We start from the raw sequence: 22,606 nt of genomic DNA on the forward strand, positions 1-22,606 counted from the left end.
ATTGGTTATGGTTTTGGTGTAAATCTTCACAAGGTTAATCATGAATATGTTGTAGGATTTGTCTTAGGGGTTTATGATAGCATTGACATAATTAACTCTTCAACATTACACGGAATTAAATAAATCTCTCTAATTCCATAAAACGCCTTGTAATCCTCCCTTATCCCAACATAATCTACACTTCACCTTGTGCCAATAAGGACCTTTTAGTCATTTCACCACCATAAAATTGAAAAATAGAAACATAGATAACACTATTAGTTGCACTATCATGCTATAAGCTTTTTATCCACGACAAGATCAATTGTGCCCCTTTTTCCCATGAAGAATCCAACATCATATCATGCGCAACACCTTCAACACACACCGGTTCCACACAGTAAAAACTCCCGGTCTCCTCAAGTCCTTTCTCATCCTAGAAAACATCAAAATATAGTAAATGACCATTTTACCCTTTTCCCTAAAACACATAAAAACATTAACATTTACTACCACAATGAAGTCATCAGCTGCACCCATGACAAGAAGTCGAGTAAATTCAGATGATGCAACCGGAAGTGAAGCATTAAGTTTTCTTAAATCAAACAATGGCATTCTTGAACTTTCTCTCATCAATTCTTGATAACTGAAATTAACAACAAAATGATTTTTTTTTTTTTTTTTTTTTTTTGTATCACACAAAATAATCCATAAAAAATAAATCATTAAAACAAACCGCAAAACAAGATGATCTTCCATTCCTTTAGAGAAAAATGTTTCTTTGCAAAGGGGTAAAGATGTCTGAAAAGCTTTGGCTGCTAAGCTCATTGTGACCTAAATAAACACCAAACATATTATAACGACTTAATCTGGTAAGCTATATATATGAATGTTTATTTTTCTTTTATTATATGTTGTTATTTTCTCTATTAAAGTGTTTTTGCACAAAAAAGATTTATTTTTATTTTTCTAGCCTCCGTAAACAATTTGATTTTGAATAAATGACAATTTTACCCTTATTTAAAAGTTCTGATTTTGACCAAATGACAATACATGACAAACTTAGTAAAGGATCTGATTTTGACTAAATGACAATTTTACCCTTATATAAAGGTTCTGATTTTGACCAAATGACAAATTTAGTAAAGGATCTGATTTTGACTAAATGACAATTTTACCCTTATATAAAGGTTCTGATTTTGACCAAATGACAAATTTAGTAAAGGATCTGATTTTGACTAAATGACAATTTTACCCTTATATAAAGGTTCTGATTTTGACCAAATGACAAATTTAGTAAAGGATTTGATTTTGACTAAATAACAATTTTAACCTTACATAAAGGAACTGATTTTGACTAAATGACAATTTTACCCTTATATAAAGGATCTGATTTTGCCTAATGACAATAAATGACAAAATTAGTAAAGGATCTGATTTTGATTAAATGACAATTTTAACCTTACATAAAAATCTGATTTTCACTAAATGACAATTTTACCCTTATATAAAGGATCTGAGTTTGACTAAATGACAATTTTACCCTTATATAAAGGATCTGATTTTGACTAAATGACAATTTTAACCTTATATAAACTATCTGATTTTGACTAAAGAGAAATTAAATATTCTCTTACATTTTCTTCCTATTTATCATCCTCTCCTACCCATTTTAAATGGTAACAAGTAAATTAAAATATTATTACTTTCATTAAATATAACACATCTCATCATTTAACATGGGTATAAGGATGTGTAGAAGGATATTTAATTTCTCTTGATTAAATGACAATTTTACCCTTACATATTCATATCTACCTTAAAGGCAGCAACAGGTTTTGAAAAGAGATACCTCCATACTAAGCCACTGACCATGAAAACAGAACTTGTTAGCTGTGACACGTGTCAACAGGAAAAGAAAAGGAGATAATCGTAAAACATGAACAGCAACCTATTTCCGGTAGGCGGCACAGAGCAAACAAGCACAGCTCCGGCGAGTTCTGCAAATCAACGATTAAATCGAGCCTAAATTGCATGAATTTTCGATTTTCACATGAATCGATTCAAATTTCCTCATCTTCACAGATCTAAAAAAACACGAACCAGAGTATTCATTGGCGATGTAGTACTGGACGATGAGTCCTCCGAATGAATGTCCAATCAACACCGGTGGTGATAATTCTGTTTGTTTCTGGATGAAATCAGCAATATCGGCTGCGTGTGTCTATTGATGAAGCAACGAATTAATTACAGAATTTGTTGCAAAAAATCGGATGAATTATCAATGGCGATGATGGATAAAATGTACCTGAAGAGAACCTGCCACCGAACCCTCTGGAGCATCGCTTTCACCCTGGAAATGTTTCAAATTGTGATTTGAATGAGTATAAAAAGAAACATTTTGCACTTTAATTCGACGCGATTATACTTTTTTGTGATAATTTGAGCCAATTGAGTATTGACCTTCGAATTTCAACTTTCACGTACATAGAAATGGTGAAAGCTAAAATTGAAACCCTAAAAATGAAACAACGGAGGAAGGGGGAATTGAACCTGACCCAAAAGGCTGAGGGCGTAAGAATCGAACCCATTTTGGGAAAAGAAAGGCAACCAGTGTTCGGCCCAGCACCAAGCGGCATGAAAGCTTCCATGGACGAACACTAATGGAGGTGGATTCCATGATTTCTGTGTTTTACTTTTATCATCTTGCAGACATTTCTGGTAGATAACCTCCATGTTGAGACCAGAAGGGAGCTTGTGGAAAATACGAGATTGCCCCTGCTTCAACTTGTATGGCGCCTTCATTTTGTATTCCTTGCTGAGAATAGCTTGGGGCATTTTGGTGATTCTCGTAGTGGGTATGCTTGCGAGAAGACAACCATGAGCAGCAGCAGCCATTGTTTTGGTTTGAAGAAAAGCGTTTGTGGGTACATTTTTATCACTTCAGAGTTCAGAGTTTGAGATTGAGCGTTTTCTAAATAAACCCTTTGAATATCTATTTTTTTGGTATACACCCTTTAAGATTTCATTACAACATATACACACCCATTACTATCTTAATTGGCAATTAACACCTATAATGTTTGATTTCAATTTCCTTTAGTAATTAGTTAGATCAAAATGTGTCGAATACCATATATTAAGTTATACGTATCGAAGGTTAAGGAAACGACACAAAAACCCTAACATTTATATATTTTAATGGTTTATGTTAATATTAAATACTTACCATTTAATTTTACCAATTTAAAACTTATTAGAAGTATATTAATTATGGCATTGAACATGATAGACCTTGCCAACCAATGGAACATGATTTTCGATCAAGATATTTGGTAAGAAGCTAAGACTATTTTTTGTGGAATGGTTTGATGAATTTCCACACTTAGAAAAAAAATGGTGTTGTTGAAATCTATCATATTCTAAATAACTTTGGAATTTCTCCATTTGAAATTCTATTAACTCGGAAGGTCTCTACTGTTTGTTTTTGTTACGCACATGATCCCTCTCTTACCTAAAAAAACTATTTTGCCCCTGATTTTTTAATTTATTTAAATAAATACACCATCAACCTCATCCTCATCCCATTATCTTACTTATCCTACCAATTTTTTCCTATTCAAATAATAGTCAATTTAGGTAGAACAGAAACCAAATGCGTAACAAAAACAGGATCAAGCCTGTAACAAAAACAAATAGTAGAGATTTTCCGCATTAAAAGAATAAATTAAAAACCAAACACGTAAATTACCCTAAACCATAGAGACCATTCTTGTAATTTACTCTTTACATTTTTTTCAACCCAATCACTCTTTTGCATGGTGGAAAAGATACATTTGTAACCAAAACATTTAACACTTGGTGTAATAAAAGAAAAAGCATTGTGTAAAAACATTTGGGTAATGTTGAAAGTCATCACCAAGAGGGACAACAAAAGGTTATTTGCATTGAGAAAAAACCAATCTATGAGTGAAGTCATTAGTAATTAAACAAAACTTAAGCAAAGTAACTATGAAATTTGATTTAATGCTACAATTCAAAGTTGTAGACTTCTATCGAAAAATACATTGCCGTGTTTCACAATCATGTTGTGTTGGATTTGGATAACTCTCTTTTAGAAATATTTAAATGAATGTTCAAATACTCGATGTTTACGAAGAAATTTTGAAAAAGCAATTCAAGAAAGGCTCATCTTCATACAAAATGCAAGTTCAACAACCAATAACTTAAGCCAAACAAACTAAATAGAAAATTTTCAATCAAAACAGTATTTTCCTACAAAGAAAATAAGCATAATCTGATTCTTTTAAGTTGAAACTTCAGACATTAAAAAAGACAACAAAAATGAAACGACACAAATTCATACTTTTCAAGCCTCTGTGATTGGATACTCAAACACAACATCTTTCCCACAAAGCTTCCTGTAAACACCAGCAAATGTCTCCAGCTTATACTCTGTGTCATTTCTCGCCTTTGGATCCAAATAAATCTAAACACAAAAACAAAACATTTAAAAATCATTGAAACATTTACCCAAAAAACAATTAATTAATTAAATTACCTTGATGATTTTGGATCCATCAATTCTGTATCTGATACGCTTCCCAACAATCTCAGCTGGATAAACAATGTCTTCCAGCATGGCATCATGGACAGCTGTCAAAGTACGTGAACGTGGCCTTGTAGCAGCTGAACCCTTCTTAGGTGGAGGCACCATTCTTCTTGTTGCAATCAGAACCACATCCTGAAATTCATTTAAATTATTAAACCCATTTTATCAGTTTGAATTAAATCAAGAAAATGGAAAAATAAAAACTTTACCTTTCCACTGAACTTCTTTTCAAGCTCCCTCACAAGCTTGAGATGAATCTTGCGAAAGCCTTTCCTCAATCTGTATGGAACATGAATCACTACAGCCTTGCGATTTGTAGACACATCAATTTGGCTTCAAAAGGGGGAGAAGATAAAGAACAATTAATCAATTATGATAAAAAAAAATATGTATTGGAATTGTGGGGAGTGGTGTGCTTACGTGGCAGTGTTGATGTAGAGGTCTTTCAAGTCGCTCTTAAGGTCTTGGTTTGCGTTTTCCAAATCAAACAATGCCTACGTATACAAAAGTTAGTAGATAGAAAAAGTTTGAAGAGATTGTTAATGAAAAAGAAGAAAAAGTGAATTATTGATTACTTGAGCAACAGACTCCTCGAATTCAGTGGGCTCAACATCCTTGTCCTTCTGAATTTTCTTCCTTGAAGTATACATTTTGATGGATCTGATTATTTGAGAAAAGGAATTAAACGAAGTAGATAACAATAATGTGAAGTTGTAAAATCATATTTCCGAGTAAAATCCTTTAACATGTGATCATTATAAGAACAAAGTTCGGGAATTTGTGTTATGAGGTCAACTGATGTGATATAGCTTGAAATTTTCTGGTAAGAGATGTTACAAAAGGCTTTAAATTAACGACTTGAGACGTTTAATTTGAGTATCGGATCGATGAAGAGTATAAGCTAACAATTAAGATATGATTTCACCATAAACGATTCACCAGCATTGAGGATGAAAACAAAAATCGTTAAACACGTAAACACGTAAACAGTCACAACTATACTACAAAAATTCCTGTGTAAAGAAGTAATTCCGTCGAAATTATCAACACGGAGTTAAGAACAGATTCAGATCGAAACTACAATCTACTCAAGTGTAATAAAATCAAAGCATACAACGCTGAAGAACTAACGATAGCAGAAAAAACGATAACTCTACGCAACTGTCAATCAGTATTATAAAACCAGTACAAAATCTACTAACTTTTTGGAAAGAAACCACGAATAAGAGAAGACGCACCTACAATGGAAAACTCCGGCAGCTGTGAATGTAACCTCTGATGCTAGGAGTCGGCTCAGAGAAATGAAAACCCTAACTCTATTATAATGCTATTTCAACAAGCTTGATTTGGGCTGGGCTTTAAAGAATTGGTATAGGCCCATTTCGTTGTAGACTAGTATCTAGTGGGTTGGGTCGATTATTTATGAATCGAATACAAAAGAGTTTGGCATTCTGTTTAATTCATATATTTAACAAAAGAATAAATTATATAAATGATCCCTATGGTTTGGGATAATTTATACGTTTGATCCCTAACTTACTTTTTTAACTCGGAAGGTCCCTACAGTTTGGTTTTATTGCGCGCTTGGTCCCTATCTTACCTAAAAAGATTATTTTGCCCTTGATTTTTTAATTTATTTAAATAAAGTGGAGTAAGTAAGGTAAAGTAAGGTGAGGTGGAAGTGGGGTTGGGGTGTGTTTATTTAAATAAATTAAAAAATCAAGGGTAAAATAATTTTTTAGGTAAGACAGGGACCAAGTGCGCAACAAAAACAAACTGTAGGGACCTTCCGAGTTAAAAAAAATAATTTAGGGACCAAACATGCAAATTACCCTAAACCATAAGGACCATTCGTGTAATTAACTCTTAACAAAAATAAATATATGTGAATTTTTTGGATAGGCATATATATTATTGCATGTTACAAAGACAATGTAGATTATAGAGGTTTGCTTGCTCTCCTATGACCAAAATGTTTCGGACTTCGGTTTAAACGTTTATCAAATTGGTCATAGATGGGATGAAGAAAAGCAACTATGGGTCCGACCGAGGAAAAGATGTTTTTTATTAAATGTAATGTGTTTAGTTGTTTTAAATCATGTTTTTTTATTAGAAAGTACGAAAAGGTAATAAATTTAAAAGTCATTATCTTCAATCTTATCATCTATGTTGTTTTAGTTGCTTTTATTATCTTCGGTCTTATTGTAGTGTAGATTTTGTTATTTTAGTGACACAACTCTACCATTAGTTATTGGTGGTTTTATCCTTATCTTTATGAATTGGGATGTCATATTGTCATTTATTGTGAAATTAAAGATTCTATGAATTTGAAAAAATTCTTATAGGTTTCGATTCATCTTTCATTTCACCAGCTCAAAAAAAAATGATAGCCTTAGGCTAATAATTAATTTTGTAGTGACTCATTTATGATGATATGTACGGAGTTGTAAAAGATCAAATAAACATGAAGAATATAAAAAAGTAAATAAAGTATGTTTAAGCTCTCATTAGATCTAGTAAACTATTACAAAGTGGGTATTACAATAATTCTCTCATTTGTCTAGTCTCTTAAATGGATCTGACGTAAAATGGTAGCTACTCACTTCCTATTTATAGAAAATGTTAAATCCATTACACATCACAAAAGGGCAAGTCACATCCAAAAAGAACTTTGCACCCTAACATTTTCCACCTCAAAGTTAGGATTGGATGTTCCGTCTTTAATTTTCAAATGAGCTTAAAGCGATCAAGACCCAACTCCTCGTCGAAGTAACATTGGTCTTCAAATCCGCTTTGAAAAGGAATACCCGAGAAGCTTTGAATACACATTTCTACATTCTTCCTCTTTTTATAAGCAACAAATGATTATAAACCCCACAAATGATGAGAAGCGCTCGAGGAATAAACTTAACGAAACTCCACCTCGATGTGACAAAAATGAGACCACGAAAATCTTGTACGAAAAATAATCACGAAAAGTCGAGAAAAATCTTCAAAATTTGACTTTTAGGTGAGAGTTGCAAGAAATTCGAAAGTTGGGTTATAACTGTCAGTTTTGCAAATTTTACATGGACCCGTTGCGACATATCAGCTTCAAATGTGAAACTTTACCCCAAATGCAAAATTTGGCATAAAGCATCAATTCGCATCAATTGCATGGACTGAATCTAAAAATTCTTCCCACTTTACACAATTTTACCCCCAAGTCGAAAAAGGGCAGAAATTGTCAAAATTCTGAAACTTTAGGGATTCGAATTGAAACACCTTCACTTCGTCACAAAAAAAAATTACCCCAATTCGAAATTGGGTATATTTTGCCAAAACAATGAAATTACAGGGACTCGAATTGAAAAGTTCAAGAGTTCTTCCCCGATTGTCATATCAGATGTGAATAAATAGCAACAATAGTCAAACTTGATTATGACTTCAACTCAAAACCATACAAGTCGAATTATCAACACCATAAAGTCGACACTTCAAGTCTCGATTCGAAAATTCATCGTTCGATTCCAAATTACATGCGAGTCAAACGTAACAACCAACACCATACAAATCGAAATTGATTCCCCAAGCTTTTGATGTACTATTCGAATTCATTCTCCCTCAATTCGTTCCAGACACGAATATGACCCCAATTCATACCAGTCGATACTTGACTCGGACAACTTCAAAGACATGCGTTCGACTTGGACTCAACACCTATCACCATTGAAATCGATTTCAACGCCAATCAAAATCGTTCGACTCCAATGAATCCAAAATTCGAAGTTGAATTTTAACTCTCTACCTGAGCTGATTCAACACCATTGAACTTAAATTCGACTATTTCTTTTAATTCCAAGTAAGTCGAAACCGAAATTTGTTTCGATTTCAACCATTTTTCCTTAATAATCAAATTAACCAACACAATAAAATTGAGACCCAACTCTCAATTTGAATCCTACATACATGAATCAAACTCAAAATATATTTGATTTCTTGAAGCTTTTGGCATTCGATTTTCACAAACAATCATTCAACTCCAAAAACATTGACTTTCGTTTCCAAGTTCTTCTAGTCCAAATTGATATCCAAATCAAAAGCGTTCGATACCAAAGTCTTTAATTTCGAATTTAACCAAATCATTCACAGTTGAATATATGTTTCTACATCCAAATAGCTTTCGATTTCGAATCCAAAACACATTCGTCTTAGTAATTGAAATAATTCCCAAATGTTTGACTCGACTACAAATCACAAATCACCAATATCAGTCAAAATTGATTTCGATTTCAATCACATGTGTTCGACTTCAAACAATAACGTCGAACGATTCTAAAAGAATTTTGATCCAATCATTGATTTATTACTTTGAATGTGTAATGCTTTAACTTATGAACTTTAGTTTTGATCTACTAATTTGGTTGTTTACTTTCCCGATGTAAAATTTAGGAAATTTTATTCTTTAAATGGGTAAAACGGGTAAAACATGTTAAACGGGTTACATGGGTTAAACAGGTTTTGTGGGTTAAACAGGTCGTGCCGGGTTAGCGTGTTTTATACGTGTCGAGTCCAGGTTTGCAATTTTTAACTTGTTTAATAAACATGTCTTGTTTGTGTCACGTATTTCCAACTTGTTTAAGTTTCGCCACGACACGAACCTGACACGATACGACCCATTTTCCATCTCTACCTGCTCCTGCTACCTTGCGTATTACTGATGGTCGGTCGGGGAAGGTCGAGGCTCCTAGGGCTCGTGGGAGAGCTTTTCAGCTGACTGCGGAGGAGGTTCGCACAACACCTGATGTCGAAAGCTCAAAAGCAACAATAGATATTGGGATGGCCAAAATATCTCTATCCATCTGAGAAACAATGGGATACGTCCTTGAAGATGTTTCCAATACTCCAACACATTCAAATCACCTGTGCGAGGTAATTTTGGCTCCTCTAGGTAAGATTACAGCTCAGATTTACCACCAATAGTAAATTCACAACTAAAGAAATCATCAAAATCATAACAAAAATGTAGAAGTTATGCAACTACAAAAAAAATCATAAAATAAGATATGAGCAAATTATTACCGCCATATATGTGTCTGACTTATCATTGGCAACACCAGAATGAGATGAGCTTTCATTTGTCTTGGTTGTAGCACTAACAGTTGCATACTCATCAAAGAAGGAAAATATATTTTTTTTCTTAAACAAATCCAACTCAACATCAGAAGATGAATCATATATCTTTTTGAAAGCCCATTCAATAAAATGAAACGTGTAACAGGGATCAAAAACAATGGCAATGCCCATAATAGTAGTAAACTGACACCAATACTTGTCAAACTTCAAATGCACATTTTTAGTCATGTTCTTTATAAAAGTATCACCATTTTCCTTCTCTTCTTGCAAAAGCAATCTTATCTTTAAAACATTAGGAAAATAATTATTGGATGTTGGATACTTAGAACCCGAAAAATCTAAAGTCACATCATGGAAAACTTGCAAAAAGTTGCAAAAAATTTCAATCCTACTCCACTCTTCGAAGCTTGGGCGATGCACATAGTTAGCATCAGTCTTTGCTAAATGAAGAATTGATTTGTTGTGATACAATGCACTACCTAACATGTGATACGTAGAGTTCCAATGATTTTGAACATCTTGCATTAGCCCTCTTGTGGACTTAAGGCCAACATATTGAACAGAATGCAATAATGATTTTTTTCGAGCTTGAGAACCTTTGCAATACTTAATTGTATCTCTCACCTTAACGATAGCTCCATCTAATTCTTTTAAGCCATCTTGTACAATCAAATTAAGGATGCGAGCACAACAACAAACATGAAAATAATCACCATCAGACATCAAATTCAAATCAAACTTTAGTGCATTAGCCATAGAATCATTTGTATAGGCATTATCTAAGGGTATGGAAACTATTTTCTTATCAATTCCCCCTGTTTTAACAAGCCACGAACTCTTTCAGCTAAGGAAGCACCATTATGGGGAGGGGGCATAGAAGTAAAAGCTAAAATTCGTTTTGGCAAGCACCAATTATGATCAACAAAGTGAGCAGTCAATGAAATATACCCATCAGTTGTCACATAAGTCCAACAATCTGATGTTAATGCTATTCTACCAGGAACAAGTTACAACAAATCATAAAGCTTTGATTTCTCAATTGAATACATGTTGATAATTCTTTTGTATGGTATTTCTGCAAAAAATTTTAAATTATGGATATAAGTAAGCAAAACATTTCCTAATATCTTCATATTCTACAAATTGAAAGGGAAGATTATGTATAGCAATAGCAACAATGATATTGCCATATTTATACCTATTTTTAGGCAATATTTAAGTACATTTTTATTAATAAATTGATAATATGTTTAGAATAATGATACTTATGACTTTAAATTGTTATTTTCAGTCAATATAAAGGATTTTCGAAGAAAGGGACCAAAAGTGACAATATGCGGAACATGGGAGGCTTGGAAGACAAGAAAAGAATAAAATCACGATAAATACTTAATTCACGACGTGGCATGGGATTTCTAGAAGATAGACATCGCGACACGGAGGATTTCCTTGGAGAGTACGGATTACTTGAAGCCCACGACGTGGCACAGCTGGCCACGACGTGGTGCGGGTTTTTGGAGATTATTTAAGTGCTCCTGATTATTACGAAAGAGAACTTTTTGGGCAGAAAGAAAGGAGTTCCAGAAGGTGATTCAGAGCAGAAGAAAGGTTCTGGAAGAGGCTTTCAACACCAAAAAGAATAGAGGTTATTATTCTAGTTAAATAAGAACATGTCTTTCATTATTTTTAGCTATGTTGGTTTACTTGCTATGATGAGCAGCTGAATCTAGCTATTCTTGTTTAGCTAGATGAAGCTTTAAAATTATGAATAGTTCAATGTTTATGGATTAATTTTAGTTGGTAAAAATTGCTTGTGTTTGATTTGTATAACCTAGCATGCTATTGTTTGTTTCTATAATTGCTTGATTGCATGTTCTGTGTATCTTAGTGACCATTAAACTGCATGAACTTGTTTACCTAATGATTTAATGAACATTGAATTGTTAGAGCTAGGATTGACCAATCTTAGTTAGTAATTAGAATAAATAGAGCTTAGCTGTGTTAGAGAGCGTGTATTGTGACTATAATTGCGTTTATATTACAAATCTTACATAGCATATTTACATTCATAATTAGTTTTGTGTTTAATTATGTGTGAACATACATGGTTTGACATGAATTAGTTAATTATTGGTAAAATTAGAACTAAATTACTCATACAACTAAAAACCAACTTAATAATCCGTAATCATTAGCTAACCATAAGGGAGAAGTGGATTCAACCTAAACAAGAGCGTGTTTTTATTTATTGAATTTGATTTAAGTTCATCTGATCTTGTAAAACCAGATAAAACCCCTTTTATTTTTGTTAATAAATTAGGTTAATTTAATAGTAAGTAAATTAATTAGAACACCGTTCCCTGTGATCGACACCCGACTTACCCAAGCTATATTGTAATCTGACTAGGTACACTGCCTATAAGTGCATAGTTAGTTAAGTTTGTTAGGTTATAAATATTAAAATTAGTGAGTACTTTTGTGCACATCAAGTTTTTGGCACCGTTGCCGGGAAACGACTTAGTTTTTAGCTTATTTATTTGCATTAAATTAATCGGTCCTTCTTGTGGAGTAAAAAACCACAAAAAGTTAATTTTTCAGCAAAACAAAAAAATTTATGTTAATCACAGAGTCCACGCCGTGGCCATATACTGGCCACGACGTGGGAAGTTAAAAAAATTAAATTTTTAGTTTGTAGTTAGGTTTCTTATTTTAGTTCAGTTTTACGTTTTTTTTTAGTTTAGCAAGTTGCAGGAGTTCATGACCAGAAGCTCAAACACACACTTGGTGCCACCACTTGAAGATCCCGAGTCTGCACTTCACAAGAAAAAGATGTCGTTACAAGAATTAAAGTCAGCCTTTTCTAGGAAGTCGGGAAAGAAGACAGGATAGTCAAGTTCATCCGCGAGGCACAAGAGAAATCTTGAGCATTTGGATCATATGCCCGTCCAAACCGAGTCCGAAAGCGATACCGAGCTAGAATTTGAAGAACACACGAGCGAACCTGAGAACAAGCCAAGGAACGAGATGGCAGCAATTGAAGAGATGTCCATGGGAGCTTACAAGAAGTGGATCCGAGAAGATGTGGGTCCCGGTTTAGTCCAACCCGCAATACCTGCCACTGCCTCATTCGAGTTGAAGGGACACATATTGACTGCACTGAAGGATATCCCATTTTTTAGGAAAGATCATGAGGATGCTTTTAAGCATCTAGATGAAGTCAATGACATTACGGATTACTTCAATGTCCCAAATGTCAACAAAAACACAGTCTTGCTTAGGATGCTTCCCATCACTTTCAAAGGAGCTGCTAAGGAGTGGTTAAAATCACTTCCACCGGGTACAATCACCACTTGGGCTCAAATGCGTGAGCAATTCCTGGACCAGTTTTGCCCACCATCCAAGATAGCCAAACTCAAGAAGGCAATAGCCAACTTTGAGCAACAGACGGCGGATTCATTATACGAAGCATGGGGGCGGTACAAGGGTTTGCTCAGAAATTTCCCTCAGCATGATCTAAATATGCAACAAGAGATCTCAATCTTCTATGATGGGGTCAACGTTATGACGAGACAACTCCTTAACTCTCAAGGACCATTAACAAAGAAAAATCCAAGGGAGGTCAAGGAGTTGATTGAAGAATTCGCGAAGCACTCTCGCGAATACCACAACCCTAGGCAAGATGGAATCAAAGGCAGTGGAGGGGCCCAAACTGAAGAAATAGCAGCTGTAATGGCCATGCTAAATAATATGGATCAAAGGATAACACAAATGGACCAGTCAATACATGCCATAAGAGTGGGTTGCGAGAGATGTAGTGGTCCACACTTGACCAAGGACTGTAATGTAGATGAGTTTGGAAATAGGAAAGCTCAAGTGTGCTACTCTAGTGGGGATAAGTATGATGAGGATTGGAAGAAACCCAAGAAGGAGTGGCTGCCATATGAAGAGTATAAGAAGCAAAAAGAAGACAAGTATAGGCAGACCACGAGGCTTTTATCAAAAGGAGCAGCCACCAGTCGAGAAGAAACCCGACCTAGAGCCCATTTTGATGAAGTTTATGGAAGCTTCGGAAAAGAGACACAATGCCATTGATTTTGCCATTATGGAACAACAAACTTTGATAAAGAATCAGCAAGCCTCCTGTTGGGTTTTGAGCATTCTAACACTTCCTAAGTGTACATGCAACCCTAATAAACCTTGGATCTATGTTTGTCTAAGATACATGCAAATAATTAATTTTTCCAAGGTTTATATCCTAACTATCATGGCATGGGGAACATGAATCAAATAAAGCTAGGAGAAATACTTACCTTGAAGTTGTAGTTGATTGCTTGGAGTTTTTGAGCCTAGCACCAATAGTGTGGATGCCTCAAGTGGAAATCACAAATCACCACAAACTTGGAACTTTGAGAGAATAGTCACTACTATCTTGAAATTTGCCCTCACCTCAACAAGTGTCAACTACTCTTATTTCAAGAACCAAAGCCTCCTTTATATAGTGTGAAGGATTAGGGTTACATCCCTAAAACCCATGTCTCTTCATTTCCATGAGATCCATGGGTTAAAGCTCCATGGAGTATCCATGAACTTTTCCATGCAAGCCTAGCCCATTCCAAATAAGCTTTAGCCCACACTATAAATATAGAAGCCCATATTTAATTAGTAATATCTTTGATCTCTAAATTAATCCTAGATTAATTATAGATCACTACTAATTAAATAATATGATCTTATATTAATATATTAGAACTTATAATATATTAATAAATCATAACTTGTACTATTCTCAAATATTATCCATAAATTGTTCGGGTGAAGTGCAACCCAAATGGACCATGCCGGGTCGGGTCAAGTACATACCAAATATAGTTATGAACTTAGACACTATATCCAACAGTCTCCCACTTGGATAAGTCTAATAACTATAGTTGCAAGTATGACTTTAGAAACCGATAAGCAATCGTAGCTCTTTAAACTCTGTTGAACTAGAACGCACCATTTAAGATAAGTGATCATATAATCCTCTGTTCTAGATATCAGTTGGACAAATACATGGAACATGGTCTTGCTTATTGTCCAGCATTTGTTTCCCGATTTCCGATTTGTTTGACATAGAACTTAACTGAACACATCAATTTAGTTCTGACCGGGCCCACTACATAGGTCAAAACATAATCATCGAGGGGACCAGATATCAACTTCTAATCCAAGAAGGAACAGATAAACTTCGACTCATATGTTTGTTCTACCACTCATTGAATTACACACAAAGGCACGTTTTATAACATCGAGTTACCAATGCGTTTTCGTACAATCAATGCATAACCAACTTGTAAGTAACAAATCATATCTCTAGGTTTGAAGACTTATATGATATTACCGTCTCACGATCACTCGAGATAGGATTCCATGAAGTGATTCCAGTGAGCGTGGGTTGAGTCCAATGCTCAGAACTTATGAGCACTCATGATTGTTGTAGCCATGTCCAACACCTTAGACCTCTGCAACCAATCATGACAGTCTTGATTCATACCTACTTCAGACATATGACCGACTGTGGAGGTTTGAATAATATGATATACCAAACATAATTATTCTGGAAGTCAAAACATGCAAAAAGAAATAAAGTAAACGATCGACAAGAGATAGCAACACTTTACTCATAAATAAAACACCTTTTATTCATCATCAAATGTCAATTACACTTTACAAATTTCATAATTTATCTAACTACTAAAACTTATATAATCCTTTAGCCCTATGCTCTGAGCATGCTGAAGATGCTTAACCCTACTCAGTCCCTTCGTGAGGGGATCTGTTGGGTTCTCATCCGATGATACCCTCTTCGCTACGAGGATTCCTTCTTCTATTCGATGTCTGATGAAGTGATATTTTCTGTCAATGTGTCTGGATCTCCCATGATCTCTTGGTTCCTTGGCTAAGGCAACCGCACTATTGTTGTCACAGAAAATCTCCATCGGCTCTTTTATAGCTGGTACAACTCCAAGGTCTCCAATGAAGTTCTTTAGCCATATAGCCTCCTTTGCTGCCTCGCTTGCTGCTATATACTCTGATTCACAAGTGGAATCAGCCACTGTCTCCTGCTTGGAACTCTTCCAAGTGATTGCTCCTCCGTTTAAGGTAAAGACCCAGCCCGACTGAGAGCGGAAATTATCCCTATCAGTCTGGAAGCGAGCATCACTATACCCTATAACTCTCAAGTCATCACTCCCACCGAAGGTAAGGACCCAGTCCTTAGTCCTTCGCAGGTACTTGAGGATATTCTTTACCGCAGTCCAATGTTCCTTGCTAGGGTTCCCCTGATACCTGCTAACCATGCTCAAAGCAAAGACTACATCAGGTCGAGTACACGTCATAACATACATGATGGATCCTACAGCAGAAGCATAAGGTAGTCGACTTATTTCTGCTATCTCAGCCTCAGTACTAGGGCTTTGTGTCTTACTCAATCTGACATTACTTTGAATGGGTAACTCACCTTTCTTGGAGTTATGCATGTTAAATCTTTTCAACACTTTGTCCACATAGGTGCTTTGACTAAGTCCAATTAGTCTTTTACTCTGGTCTCTCAAGATCCTTATCCCTAGGATATAGGCAGCTTCACCTAGGTCCTTCATAGCAAAACACTTCCCAAGCCAGGACTTTACTTCCTGCAAAGTTGGGATGTCATTTCCTATGAGTAGTATGTCATCCACATACAATACCAAGAAGCCGACTATACTCCCACTAGCCTTGACATAAACACAAGATTCATCTTCACTCCTAGAAAAGCCAAATTCCCTGACCTTTTCATCAAAGCAAAGATTCCATCTGCGAGGTGCTTGCTTCAATCCATAAATGGATTTCTCAAGCTTACACACTCTATTAGGGTACTCGTTGCTGACAAAACCTTCTGGCTGACTCATGTAAACATCTTCAGCCAACTTTCCATTAAGGAAAGCAGTTTTGACATCCATTTGCCATATTTCATAGTCATGAAATGCAGCTATGGCTAACGGAACCCGAATAGACTTAATCTTGGCTACTGGAGAAAATGTCTCATCATAGTCCACTCCAGGAATTTGAGAGAAGCCCTTTGCAACCAGTCTAGCCTTATAAGTGTGTACTTTACCATCCATGTCGGTCTTCTTCTTGAAGACCCATTTTCACCTTACAGTCTTACGACCTGGTACATTCTCAACCAAGTTCCAAACTTGATTGTCATACATGGATTGTATCTCGCTATCTATAGCCTCTTTCCATTTCGCAGACTCGGGGACTGCCATGGCTTCCACGTAACTGTTAGGTTCATCCATACCTACTAGTGTCTCATCACTAATAAGTGTCTCACCTTCGCCAGTAATATGAAAACCATAGTAGTGCTCAGGTGCATTCCTAACTCTCGTGGAACGTCTCAGAGGTACAGAATCGTCAATTGGCTCAACAGGAGTTTCCTCCTCAAGTTGAGGGCTAGGGTTTGAAGTTCCTTCACCACTTGACTCTTGAAGTTCTTCCAGGTCAATTTGCCTCCCACTGTCTCATTGTCTTATAAATTCTCTCTCTTGAAAGACTCCTCTTCTTGCTACAAAGACCACATTATCACTAGGTCTGTAAAAGAGGTAACCAAAGGATCTTTGTGGGTAGCCGATGAAAATACACCTCTCGCTTCGGGGTTCTAGCTTATCATGAGACTCGCGCCTCACAAAAGCTTCGCAACCCCAAATCTTGATGTGGTCTAGTTTGGGTACTTTACCAGTCCACATCTCGTGAGGAGTTTTGGCAACTTTCTTTGTAGGGACTAGATTAAGGATATGGGCGGCAATCTCTAAGGCATACCCCCAGAATGAGATTGGTAGCGAAGCTCGACTCATCATGGAACGAACCATGTCTAACAAGGTTCGATTACGCCTCGCAGCCACACCATTCAACTGCGGTGTCCTGGGAGGTGTCAATTGTGAGACAATCCCACATTCCCTTAGATAGTCGAGGAACTCTGAACTAAGATACTCACCACCTCGATCGGATCGAAGCATCTTAATGTTCCTGCCCAATTGATTCTCGACTTCCTGTTTAAATTCCTTAAACCTTTCGAAAGTCTCTGACTTATGCTTGATTAAGTAGACATATCCATATCTACTGTAATCATCGGTAAAAGTCAAATAATAACGATTAGCATCCCTTGTGGCATGTTTGAATGGTCCACACACATCCGTGTGTACAAGGTCCAACAAACCTTCACCTCTCTCACAAGAACTTGTGAAGGGTGACTTTGTCATTTTTCCAAGTAAGCATGATTTGCAACTATCATCTGACTTTAGGTCAAACGACTCCAAGACTCCATCTCTTTGGAGTTGGCCTATGCGCTTCTTGCTTATATGTCCAAGTCGACAATGCCATAACGATGCTTTATCCAAGTTATTATTATTAATAGAATCAATAAACATCGCATTATTTCCTAAGTTATCAACCACAGATACTGTTTCATACACGCCATCACAAGGTAATGCTTTAAAATAAAGAACATTATTAAAGAAAGCATCAATAGAACCAACTTCATTATTAAATGAAAACGTAAAACCTTGTTTATACAATGCATGAAAGGAAATAATATTTCTTGCCATTTCTGGCGAATAACAACATTTATTCAAATCTAAACTAAACCCACTACTTAGCGACAAAGTATAAACTCCAATCTTGGTGACAGGTGTAACTTTCCTATTCCCCATGATTAAGTTTATTCTTCCTTGATCCACATTCTCACTTCTTCTTAGTCCCTGCAAGTCACAACAAATATGAATACCACAACCGGTATCAAGGACCCAAGATCTAGAACGGGGTGAGTTATTAGAAATGATAGTGTAAATACCTGCATGGTTGGGTTTAACTTTCCCATCCTTTACATCTTGCTGGTACTTTGGATAGTTTCGCTTCCAATGTGCCTTTTCATTGCAATAGAAACATTCAGACTCTTTTGGGTCAGAATAAGGAGTGATGAAACCTTTCTTGGTTCCATTTGAAGAAGAGCCATCAAGGGTCCTAACCTTGGTACCCTTCGAAGAACTCTTTCTCTTCTTCCCTCGTCCTTTCCCGATTGCCAAGACAGGGGCGGAGTTTGTAGAAGTAGGAGTAGTAACAACCGCCTTACCCTTAAGACCACTTTCCGTGGTCTTTAAGAGTCCTTGAAGTTTGTTGAGTATGACCTCTTCCTTGTTCATGTGGTATGTCATGTGGAATTGATCATAACATGAAGGTAAGGAGTGCAAAATGATATCTATTGCAAGCTCCTCAGGGAAGTTCACATTTAGCTTCAGCAAACGGTCCACAAATCTTTGCATTTTCTGCATGTGGCCCGTGATGGGTTCACCATCCTTCATGCGAGTTGTTATCATGGAGGAGATGATTTCATACCTCTCTTGACAAGCACTTTGATGGTATCTTTCCATCAAGTCTTGGTGCATCTCATAGGGGTAGAAATCTTCATAGGATTTTTGGAGATCCGCGGTCATAGTAGCCATCATGATGCATGCCACTTTGGTGGCATCCCTTTCATGTGCCCTAAACTCAGCGATCTCTTGAGGAGTAGCAACTGTCTCATCAATCTCCTTAAGCTCCTTATCGAGGACATATTCCTTGTCCTCGTAGCGAGTAATCATTCTGATGTTTCTGATCCATTCATTAAAGTTGGATCCATCAAAAGTGACTTTCCCACATAAGTTCATAAGAGTAAAGGAGCCATTGGGATTAGAGCCAGAAGCAGTAGTGTTTGCAGACATCTGGAAATGAAGAAGGTTTTAGTTTAGATATAGAGATAGTCCTTAATAAAACACCCAAATGTAGTATTAAGGCTAGGATCCAATCACAATATATTATAACTTAGGAGAGGTATGTTGTAGTCTAAGTAATAACATATTTGAGAGGTAGGTGAATGACGATTCACCAATTTCCACCAAAAAACGAAATAGTAAATATTAAGTTTTTGATTTGGTACTTAGAAATTCCTAGATTCTTTTGAGATTCAATGAAATTTTCAAAGGAATGTTTCAATCTCGAGTGTGCCCTCCAAGTTTTGTGACAGGGATGCCGAGGATCACAAAACGAGGTGTGAAGTAACCATGCAAACTACTTGGTACCCTTAATAAATTACCCCTCAATCGATGTGCCGGTTAACCACACACGCTCCATCGATACTATGATAAATATTAAGTCACCCTTTACCTACCTTGTTAAGTCCAAGTTAGTGTGTCGGTTAACCACACACGCTCCACTAACGACTTAGACAAAGTGTAAAGTGTAATTTCATGGATTAGCACCTTATTCACATTTTTCCTAACGTAACTAAGATTGGGAATTTAATAAAACATTTAGTTACTTAATAATATTCATCATACTTTTAATGAGAATTTATAAGTCCTCGTCTTACCCGTTCGGCTAACGACCCTCCACCGGTCAAGCAAGCGGTGGGTGAGAGTGGACACCCATTAAGTTGCCATTTTATAGGCAACAACTTTATACTCACCTTATAGACCGGCTTCGTGAATGAGGCGTACTAGCGGTAAGACAATTTTGTTCTTATACATACATATATATATATATATATATATATATATATATATATATATATATATATATATAATTATTAAATCATAATAATATAAGTATACGGGTTGAATTTTAACTTTTAAAATTCTAAGGGTTGAAACTAAAGTTTTTAATAAGACTTTACTTGTTCCAAAACTTGAGGGCAAGTTTTGTAAACTTTCAAAACTTTTCATTTCTTGTAACTTATGAGTTTAATGGAATAATAAAATGAAGACTCTTCATTTTTCTAACTCTTGTGTTCTTTTAATGGTTCTTAATCCAAGTGACTTTTGGTTTTCCATAACTTGAGGACAAGTTATGGACTCCATTAAAACACATTATGATCAAAATTAATCTACCACATAGGTTACAAATAATTCCTATGATCATCTAAACATCATAAGAACAAGAACATGAATATAAACACTTTCATGAATCAAAATCACACGTAAACTTTGTAATTTTGATAACTAGTTGTTGTAAATGAATTAGCAATGACATTACACCATCTAAAACAAGTTTTTCAAGTACCAAAACAGTTTAGGGTAATGTTTCTAATCCATTTCCAGCAACTAAAGTCGAAAATCTGCACTTTGTCGACCCTACTCGCCGAGTGCATGAACCTACTCGACGAGTAGGTTGAAGATACAAGTGAACTCGACGAGTCCCCCCATGGACTCGACGAGTCCAGCAGTCAGACAACAAGTTTTTCGACTTTTTCCAAAATATTGTATCAAGTATCAAACAAACAAGCCTAGGCTCTGATACCACTGTTGGGTTTTGAGCATTCTAACACTTCCTAAGTGTACATGCAACCCTAATAAACCTTGGATCTATGTTTGTCTAAGATACATGCAAATAATTAATTTTTCCAAGGTTTATATCCTAGATAGCATGGCATGAGGAACATGAATCAAATAAAGCTAGGAGAAATACTTACCTTGAAGTTGTAGTTGATTGCTTGGAGTTTTTGAGCCTAGCACCAATAGTGTGGATGCCTCAAGTGGAAATCACAAATCACCACAAACTTGGAACTTTGAGAGAATAGTCACTACTATCTTGAAATTTGCCCTCACCTCAACAAGTGTCAGCTACTGTCATTTCAAGAACCAAAGCCTCCTTTATATAGTGTGAAGGATTAGGGTTACATCCCTAAAACCCATGTCTCTTCATTTCCATGAGATCCATGGGTTAAAGCTCCATGGAGTATCCATGGACTTTTCCATGCAAGCCTAGCCCATTCCAAATAAGCTTTAGCCCACACTATAAATATAGAAGCCCATATTTAATTAGTAATATATTTGATCTCTAAATTAATCCTAGATTAATTATAGATCACTACTAATTAAATAATATGATCTTATATTAATATATTAGAACTTATAATATATTAATAAATCATAACTTGTACTATTCTCAAATATTATCCATAAATTGTTCGGGTGAAGTGCAACCCAAATGGACCATGCCGGGTCGGGTCAAGTACATACCAAATATAGTTATGAACTTAGACACTATATCCAACACCTCCATCCATAACCTTGAAGTACAATTTGGTCAACTAACCACTCTAGTTCAGGAACAATTATCCCCGAAGAATCCCGAAGTAAAGACCCAATCTCACGTAATGGCCATCGATATTGAAGAAGAAGCAATCTATGAGTTCCTGGAAGCATTGGAAGAAGAACCACAGTAGCCCGATCCAAAACCAAAGAAGTTAAAGTTCGAAATTGAAGAAGTTGTTGAACCAGCTTCGCGACGACGTGGCACTCCAATGGCCACGACGTGGCGCATGTCTGATCAAAAATCCTTTGAGTCTGTTCCAGCTTATCAGCCACCTTTGCCATTTCCCACTCGGGCTGCACTTAGTCTACTGGAGAAGGAGCATTTAGAGTTTGCAAAGTAGTTAGTTAAATAGTGAGATTTTATAACATTTTGCAATCAGGCAGTTTCCACGACGTGGGCATAGCCAGCCACGTCGTGGGTCAAAATGAAAAAACGAGATTAGATTATAGTTTTAAAGTCCACGACGTGGGCATAGCAAGCCACGACATGGCCGTTAAAAAGTCAGGGGGGACCATTTCCTTAAAACCCTTTGACCAACATCCTCATTCCCCACTTGATACTGCCGCACGAACGGGAACAAAATACCCCACAACCAATTTCTTAATCTACTTCCAATTTCCTTGCAAGTTCTTGTCAATTAAATCTACTTGGTATGTGTTCTACTCATTATTTGTAGTTAGTTCTTACAATTTTAAATTTTCATGGTTAGGGTTTATCTGATTCACGAAATTGGTTGGAACTAGTTGTTGATTCTAG

The 22,606-nt window shown here is 36.0% G+C and overlaps 3 protein-coding genes and 1 non-coding gene across 5 annotated transcripts; all 4 read right to left on the reverse strand.

Annotated features, from left to right (window-relative positions):
- Positions 1-57: 57 nt before the first annotated feature.
- LOC145036942 (alpha/beta-Hydrolases superfamily protein) lies at positions 58-2,924 on the reverse strand. Its single transcript, XM_078985471.1, has 8 exons — positions 2,533-2,924; positions 2,288-2,332; positions 2,083-2,203; positions 1,931-1,979; positions 1,798-1,846; positions 716-813; positions 493-625; positions 58-415 (listed from the first exon to the last, which is right to left on the reverse strand). The coding sequence occupies exons 1-8, from the start codon at positions 2,875-2,877 to the stop codon at positions 275-277; spliced, it is 981 nt and encodes a 326-aa protein (XP_078841597.1). The 5' UTR covers positions 2,878-2,924; the 3' UTR covers positions 58-274.
- Positions 2,925-4,205: 1,281 nt separating this feature from the next.
- On the reverse strand, positions 4,206-5,916 carry LOC145036944 (small ribosomal subunit protein eS7-like). Of its 2 annotated transcripts, none has more exons than XM_078985473.1 (6): positions 5,834-5,916; positions 5,167-5,251; positions 5,012-5,085; positions 4,801-4,924; positions 4,541-4,723; positions 4,206-4,468 (listed from the first exon to the last, which is right to left on the reverse strand). In XM_078985473.1, the coding sequence occupies exons 2-6, from the start codon at positions 5,239-5,241 to the stop codon at positions 4,349-4,351; spliced, it is 576 nt and encodes a 191-aa protein (XP_078841599.1). In that variant the 5' UTR covers positions 5,242-5,251; positions 5,834-5,916; the 3' UTR covers positions 4,206-4,348. The 2 variants fall into 2 exon arrangements, with proteins under 2 accessions (XP_078841599.1, XP_078841601.1); XM_078985475.1 differs by having other exon boundaries at positions 5,830-5,893.
- A 3,423-nt stretch (positions 5,917-9,339) lies between these two features.
- On the reverse strand, positions 9,340-10,462 carry LOC145035715 (zinc finger BED domain-containing protein RICESLEEPER 2-like). The gene is made up of 3 exons (XM_078984222.1): positions 9,653-10,462; positions 9,545-9,610; positions 9,340-9,432 (listed from the first exon to the last, which is right to left on the reverse strand). The coding sequence occupies exons 1-3, from the start codon at positions 10,460-10,462 to the stop codon at positions 9,340-9,342; spliced, it is 969 nt and encodes a 322-aa protein (XP_078840348.1).
- A 2,652-nt stretch (positions 10,463-13,114) lies between these two features.
- Positions 13,115-13,221, reverse strand: LOC145038171 (small nucleolar RNA R71). Its single transcript, XR_013679235.1, has one exon. It is a non-coding gene; the product is annotated as a small nucleolar RNA R71 (small nucleolar RNA).
- Positions 13,222-22,606: the final 9,385 nt, after the last annotated feature.

The sequence above is a fragment of the Lactuca saligna genome, chromosome 3 (assembly GCF_052625555.1).
Source record: "Lactuca saligna cultivar CGN05327 chromosome 3, ASM5262555v1, whole genome shotgun sequence".
NCBI classification, from domain to species: Eukaryota; Viridiplantae; Streptophyta; class Magnoliopsida; order Asterales; family Asteraceae; genus Lactuca; species Lactuca saligna.